The 8,069-nt window shown below is 43.3% G+C and overlaps 1 protein-coding gene across 1 annotated transcript; it reads left to right on the top strand.

Moving 5' to 3' along the window:
- Positions 1-5,745: 5,745 nt before the first annotated feature.
- Positions 5,746-7,482, top strand: fshb (follicle stimulating hormone subunit beta). Its single transcript, XM_066700775.1, has 2 exons — positions 5,746-5,976; positions 6,307-7,482. Exons 1-2 carry the CDS (start codon positions 5,812-5,814, stop codon positions 6,523-6,525), a joined length of 384 nt encoding a protein of 127 aa, XP_066556872.1. The 5' UTR covers positions 5,746-5,811; the 3' UTR covers positions 6,526-7,482.
- Positions 7,483-8,069: the final 587 nt, after the last annotated feature.

The raw sequence follows: 8,069 nt of genomic DNA, 5'->3' as shown, positions 1-8,069 counted from the left end.
GACTGGGGAGGCGGGGCACGGTCCTTGTCAGTTCGGGGTTAACGGATTTTGCCGGGCATCTTCCCGAAACTGTGTCTGATCACGCCATCATTCAGAGCAGAAAACACCGAGACACGGACCAGCTGAGCGTCCAGCCCGCGGCTCCTCCTCCTCAGCGCCCGCACCTGTTCCGCAGGAGATGCGCCTTCCAGGACGGCGAGCACAGTGTTGGTCGGAAAACGAGAATGGCTCCCATCTCCAAAAACGTGTCTGCTCCTCCAACTGTCAGTCTAGACACAAACTCCGGTGATATCCACCGTGCCCAGGAGGGGGGCTTGATTTGGGGGCTTTGTTTGATTGTTTTCGGGGATATTGTCTATGCAATTCTTCTCGCGGCCGTCAGTGGTCCCGATTTAAAATATCTTCATCTGATGCAGACAACAGCTGAGGGGACCAAACAAGGGAGAATATTGTGTTATCGGCGAGAGCAGCACAGCTCTGCAGAACAAGGCACCCCAGTTTCCAATCCAGCCTCACACTTGCATGTCTAAAGGTAGACGCATCGCTGCTGCTACAAAAGCATCCTTCATCCCGCACCACCCAAACGACCAGCCCCGCAACAGGAGTCTGCGCGATTATATTTTGCTCCACAGCCGTGTCTCCGTGCATGTCGTTTTCACAAACACAGACAGACAGACAGACAGACAGACAGCATCCGTGCATGCACAACCCCCCCTTCGGTCCCCAGATACTCTGAAGTGATTCAGACATGTACTTACATTTTGCAAAACGACAACAGGCGCAGCTCCTCTGTTTCTCTCCCCAGGATGACCTGCTATAGTTGGGCTAGTTTCTCTCTCTCTCCCCTTTGTATATGTTGGTTTTTATTTCTAGATGATGACCCCCCCCCCCCCCCCCGCACATCCCTCGTTTTTCACAATAGACACGAAACAACTCGTGAAATGAACCGGGGATGCATTCACCTTTAGCGCGGCTGTGGTCTGTTGCAGGCTGGCGCGTCTCCTCACAGTAGGCAGTGCATGGTAAGTGATGTTAAAGTGTGGAGCCAAAATGATAACACTGCTAGAGCCCGACCCCCCCCCCCCCCCCCCACACACACACACACACACACACCCTGCCTCAACCCCGTCCCTGTCCCCGTCCCCGTCCCCCCTCTCCACTCTCCTCCCCTGTGCTAACGTTGTCGCAAAAGAGAGATGCGGGGGGGAAAGAGAGAGATGTGTGCGGAATCCGTGTCTGTAGGTGAGATGATATTAGCAGGAGGCTGGGATGCTAATGGCTGGATCTGCAGCAGCTGGTAACGCAATTCAACAGGATCAATCCCCACTTTGTCCTCGTTTCTCGACAAAAATGCATATTGTCTTTAATTGCGCTTTTCGTCCAGATGCATATATATTGCATTGCATGAACTGCTACATAGATCCAAAATGTATATATATATATATATATATATATATATATATATATATATACATACATACAAAGCTCTATTCCTCCAGATGTGCTGATCAGCTTTTACAATCTAGGATGTAAGACCTCATATAGTGTTTACTGTGTATCTCGTATACACTTGTGTAAATTGGAATTTGTAAAATGTATTATGCATTGACCTGCACTGCATTATTGCTCTTATATTTTGTAAGTCACCCTGGACAAGGGCGTCTAATAAGAAATACATAATAATAATAATAATAATAATAATAATAATAATAATAATAATAATAATAATGCACACATTACATTGATACTGCTCAATGTGTATACATCCGTCTACATACACAGATATAAAAACGTGTCAATAAGTTGAATAATGTTAAAGATGAAGCTGTATGATGCTGCTGATTCGTCCAGTAAGCGCGTCTGGCCGCAGCCTGTATTCCCGGGTCTCTGTTATTGAGACACACGTTACTTCAGGTCTATCCGCCGAGCATCCCAGACTTATATCATCCCTCAGCGGTTACAACCCGACATTGCACCCGTGATATTAATATTGCTGTCTGTAACTTTTCTCCCCCTTCTTTTGGCAATATACAACTGTTGCCATTTCACCACAGAGCACCGGCATCGCAGACTCGGTGTTCATGTCATTGAATAAACTGGATTTTTGCGTGTATATATGTTGTGCGTGTGGGACTGTGTGTGATTGATTATGATTGTAAATTATTGCAATCATATGTGGGATGTGGGAGCTTCATGCTTAAAATGGAGCCCTCATACAGGTTTGCATTTATTTGTTACCTTTCACATCGCATGCATCACAGAAAAGGCCAACTCACTGATTCAAAACATAGCGCATAAGCTACACAATGTAATGCTGCTTTTCCAGGCATTGCGGTGAGCTGTGAACACTGTATCGACATGACTAGGACTGTTTTCTGTTAATTATATTAATAACAATGTATATGAGTACAGTGACTCCTTTGTCTTATGTCATTCGCTGTATGCAGTTTATTCTGCGCTGATACAGTAGAAAAAAGCCGAAGGATTCCAATGTCATTGAAAATCCCGGTGCTTGATGACTTGGACACATTGTTACGTCACAGAAAGCCATTTGTTTCAATCCACTATTTTGTTGATTACATCTAAACCCATAAATGAACACACCCGGTACTGTGATGTATTTGATTTATTCTCAGTTAATTAAATCAGCTGGGTTGTTTGCTTTTGTGATTTTTGTTGTTATTCTTATCCCATTCTCCTCATAATCACATCCTCACGCAGAGACCTTAAAATAACCCCTGATCGCAGAGATGGCGGTTTAATCTCTGATTAAAGCGCCCCTAATCCCGTTTTAATAAATTTGTTGTCATAGCCCATATGTCTCATTCTTGCCTGGGTTTGATGGGATTTCTGCCTTTATAGCCCATAACTAGGCAATATCCTGGGCCTAACAACAGAAACACACACAAGAGAAAACTGCTCACTTGCATCACTGTGTGTATATATATATATATATATATATATACACATGCAATCTTTCATTTCAGTTAAATACTCCACCCTTTTCCACGTCAGGGCTTTACATTGACTAATAACGTGTCTGTCTCTATTAGACGTCAGTGCTGAGGTTTATGTTGTCGGTAGTATTTAAGGATTAACCTGCTTCGCTTGACAGATCAGTTTCTGCCTGAACTTGATCTTTCAGCCCATTGTTATTAAACATTACATTTAAATAAATGAATACATGCATACATACATTAATCAATCCACCTGGCCACACTTTCCAATTAAAATACATTCGGCCATCACAACTGAGTAATCCATAATTTAATTAAGTGGTTTATAAACATTTACATTTTAGATATATTGTTGTCACTCCACTGCTGGACTTTTATCACCCTTTATCGTTGTTAGTGATTCACATTTCAAAAACAGTCTTCCTGCAATGTCTGTCCCATTGTGTCTTCAACTTCATATAGTGTTTATTTCAAATCCTAAATCCATTATCATGTAGAGCTGATACTTGAACTCAGTCTTATATTTAATTAAACTTGGTGTTATGGAACCCTGGTCCTGGAGAGACTTCAGATCTTCTATCAGTGGCTAAAGATCATATTCATCTTCACTATTGAGGACAATAATGAGTTGGTGTAAATAAGCCAGAGATCCACTCCAAAGACCCTGTAGCCTCCCAGGAGGACAAGCAACCCCAGTCCTATAGGATCTCAGTAACTTGCCAACTGAGCTTGAACTCACTGACCACATTCAGCCTTGATATGACCAAGTGAACTGGTTTTCGCAGCTGCTCAAGGGATGCTGTTGCAGAGAGATCCAGAAGGACAGCTACGACTGTTGTCCTCAGCGCCAGGTTTATTATCCCTCCCTCCTCCTGCACTACGTGAGCTCCATTTCTTCTACATTTCAATTATTTAGGAACCTTACCAGTCTGGCCCTGGTTGTGCAATGGGAAATGGTTTTCTCCCTCTCTCGTGTCTAGCAGGAAAGCTTATGGGATAGATATCAAACACTTAATGCATAATTCTTAATGTTTAGTCAATAAATCTAAATGTATCTAAATGGGATTTTTAGAGAACGATGGTTTAATTGAACAATGAAAAGATGGACTTCAGCGTGGCCTAATATAAAATGAGAGATAGAGCACTATAAATAAATAAATGATGTGTGTGTTGCATGCATGTAGAGAACTGATACAAGGGTACTACAATAAACTGAAAAGCAGCAAAGCGAATCTTCAGTCGTGCTGCTGAACCCAGTCAGAGAGAACCGCTCTGCTGTCTCTGCGCCGGGCGCTTATGCAGACACAGAGGCCTTCCTGCCCTCGGCTGCAAACTGTGTGTCTTTCAGAGGGTCTGCCAGGAGCAGAGAGAGATGGGGCTGCTTCCTCTGCAGGGTCGGGGCCTTCCTGTCACTACTATCTCTGTATCACAGTGATGTTTCTCTTTTTCACCTAGACCCCAGTTTACCGGTTTCCCTTTATTCTATATTTGGATGGGTCTAATTTACAAGAATTAAAATGTTACCAAGCACATGGGTCCTGAGTTTCAGGCAGCATAAGGGTTGCCGTGACCTCCTCCAGGCTAGTCATAATACCAGCGTATCTTGTGTAACAACAATAGGTACATCAAAATCATCATCTGACAATGGTTTCAAACGCACCATTTGATGCACAAAGGGCAGTAAGAGCAATCGCTTTTAAAACCGCAACGCAGTCGTGCAACAGAGCGACAATCCCGCCAGAGGGCGCACGAATCTCGCAGTTCGGTTGGGAGCTCATAGAAAATACATCAATTATCAATATAAAATATTAATTACATCTCTCAGCCTGTAGCGACCAGGCAGTCAAATAAGATACTTACATTATTGCTGTTGTGATTGAATTAATGAAAATAAAAAGCTGTAAATGTTCTGTAGAAAGTAGGTGACGCAACACATTAAGGTGGCGGTGCTGCTTTGATGTTGCAGGAAGGATACTTGTTTTTAAAGTTTCGTAAAGGACTGGTGCAAACCCACCGTTAAGTACTGGCCCAAATGAATAGTGTATACATGTATTTGTTTGTTTCATTATTTGTTTCTGTTACAAGAGCTGGAGCACTGAATACCAATACCAAAGCACATTTCTCCTTCTTCCCTTCTTTCTTTCATTCTTCCTATTATTTTGTGTCCCTGGTCTACAGAGACAATAACTGTTCATTTAAAGATCAGTTCAAATGTTTATTTTGCTGTGAGTCTTTATTGCTGTTAAGGGGAGATAAGGTGAGGAATCCTGGCCTTGGGGACATGTCTCTGTGTAATACAGTCTCACTGCATCCCAGTCCTCCTGGGTGGCGAGCTGGTGTTGTTTGTTAGTTTCTTTGAGGTGTTCGCTCATTAATCCATTAAGACTGTTTTGACTACAGGGGGCTTTACGGTTCTGTCGCCCACTGATTACTGGTCTTCTCCCATTGGTTCATGCGAGTCGTGTTGTGCTCTTTAAATTCCCCCTGGTTACCGTTCCATCAGGATCCAGGTATAAAAGACATGCGATCCGAGGTGAGGATCGCAGGCACCCAAGATCAGGATCCTGCAGGTTGGCACGCTCTCCTTTTTACATTACATTTTACAGGACTTAATGTCCACCAACTGAAATAGTTTTATTTTATGCTCCCTTTGTGTGTCTTTGTTTCTTCCTTTAATTTGTCGTTGATGTAAACTGGCACGCTTCATTCAATAATTGCAATTCTCTATAAAGCTTGTCATCAGCTTGTTGTAGGGATTGAATTTCATGTATGTATATATGTGTGTGTGTCCTTTTCTTGACTCGCTGGTTCCTTGCTTGTTGGTTCTGTTTCCTCCTGTCCAGCTGGTTCCACGATGTGCTCTGTGTTGCTCCTCGGTGCCGCGATGCTGTGCTGCGCGTCTGTCCACGGTGACACAGACTGTGGCCTCACCAACATCTCCTTGGCGCTGGAGAGTGAGGAGTGTGGCAACTGTGTCACCATCAACACCACCGCATGTGCCGGACACTGCCAGACACAGGTACGTCCCACAACCTCCGCACAACGCAGGGCAAGACAGGGACTGAGGTTAGGGCTGTGGTTCTACTGGTTTAACTGGCACACAAGAATTGGGTTTGGCCAGCCTGGGTTTAGCGAGTATCATTTATCTTCTTACCTTAATATTAAACCAGACAACATACTACAAATGCAGTTAAGAATGCTTGGCACTATATCAACATGCTTGTCTTGGGCGAGAGAGCTGGTCTTGAGTGTGAGAGCTTGGGTGGTGGAGGGATTGGGGCTTTGGCTCAGAGTTAGACCTGTCTTTCAGAATCACTGACACACTGATTTGCTCCTTGGACTTTGACAGGACCCTGTGTTTAAGAGCTCCATGGCCCTCATAACCCAGAATAGCTGCAACTTCAAGGAGGTCTCCTACACCACCATCAAGCTGCACAACTGCCTGACCGGAGTGGAGCCCTCCTTCACCTACCCCCTGGCGCTGAGCTGCGAGTGTAGCCAGTGCAACACGGACAACACAGACTGCGCGGCGGTCAGTTCAGGGCCCCCCGAGTGCCTGGTCAGTTAGATAATCAATTAGTAATCAGAAGTCAGTAATAGTGTGTGATTTCCTTGGTACCTCTGCTGATGCTTGTTCCCCAGTTTTCTCATCCCCGACATAATTTTCAAAGCAAGGAGTTCAGCAACCAGATATTGATCCACAGAAGGAAGTGTTTGTTACACACCCTGCGTTGCACGGTTACATCTGGTGGTTGAAGTGCAGCTGCAGGTGTGAGCACAGGTCTCTCTCATTATTAATATTAATATATCATCTTTTATAACCTGTTCACTGAAGGAAAAGTGACGGATGTGAGCTACAATTCCCAGACGTCCCTTAATGATCATCTGAGTCAACGTAACTGCTAATATAGATCCCTCAGAGACTATAGATTCACTCCCTTCTCGTTGGACTGTAGACGTGTGATTTAATCCACATCTTCAACAAGCTGATGGCTATGTACTGAAAATAAGGACAATGCTGTCTCATTAATATTAATATTAGCCCCTTCAATTTTGCTGGTAAAGACTGCATATTGCAATGCATATCAATTACATTTGAGATTGTGTGGACCTGAATAGACTGATCTGAAATTACATTTGATTCAATTATAGGTAATGACACAAACACATTTCAGAATTTATAGCTAATAAGGAGATCGGTTGCTAACTCCACATGAGTTCAAGGTGCCCTGTGTGTGCATTGCTTCGTCTTGTTTTTTCTGCCAACATCGATAGGTTTACTATCAATAGAGAAATGTGTATCACAGGCTTATTTACCAATTAGCTAATAATAATAATAATAATAATAATAGTGTTATATATACTGTAGAACAATTATTATTACCAAATTCAACTGTTCTTCTCACCTTATGTAGTTAGGAGGTGCAATAGAGTTGCCAGAGACGGTTCAGAGAAATGTTATGTGTTCAGTATTCAAAATGGAAAGCCTAGAACAGTTCTGCCATTAAACTTTTACACAGGTTAATTGTGGCAATGTTGTTTTTGTCTTTTTGCTATATTCACAACTAGTGTGGTTGAAAACTGAAGGATAAGTTATTCCTGTTTTACATGGTGGGGGGCATTAACAGTAATACAAGAATAACAATACGGGTCTGTCTTTCCAGCTGTTTTAAATTAATAAGTGACAAACACAATGGATTCACTATTTAGCATTGGTCAAAACCAGGGGTCAAAACTTAGTGGAGTGAAGGGACAATAAAAGATTCCCTTACCAAGCACCTCTATAAATAAGAGCCGGTCACATCTTTAATTCAATGAACAGGTGGGCTGCAGCTAAAAGATATGGATGCTCTTCCACCCTGTCCATAGAAGTTCCCTGCCTTCTGCATTGAGCTAAAGGGGTCACCCCAGGGAACAGTAATCCTTCACTCCTTCACTCGCACTCTTTTTTCCCTCCCTGAAGTACTGTAAAGGGCACGACATATAAAAAAGCTTACATATGTCTGCATGTACTATTGACAGCTCTCCTCCCAGCTGGAGGAGCCAGACCGGAGGCCTCTGACCCACACTTGTGTGACCAGTGCTAGAGAAAACAAACAAGGCTCCAAAAAT

The sequence above is a fragment of the Amia ocellicauda genome, chromosome 4 (genome assembly GCF_036373705.1).
Source record: "Amia ocellicauda isolate fAmiCal2 chromosome 4, fAmiCal2.hap1, whole genome shotgun sequence".
Taxonomy (NCBI): Eukaryota; Metazoa; Chordata; class Actinopteri; order Amiiformes; family Amiidae; genus Amia; species Amia ocellicauda.
The sequence above is the reverse complement of the archived record's forward strand: the minus strand, read 5'-3'. Positions and strand labels throughout refer to the sequence as shown.

What these genes read in the sequence shown, in the direction of transcription:
- fshb (XM_066700775.1), top strand. Translation starts at nt 5,812, where the DNA reads ATGTGCTCTGTGTTGCTCCTCGGTGCCGCGATGCTGTGCTGCGCGTCT. An exon ending in CCGGACACTGCCAGACACAG is followed by an intron (nt 5,977 to 6,306) that starts GTACGTCCCACA and finishes GGACTTTGACAG; the next exon opens with GACCCTGTGTTTAAGAGCTC.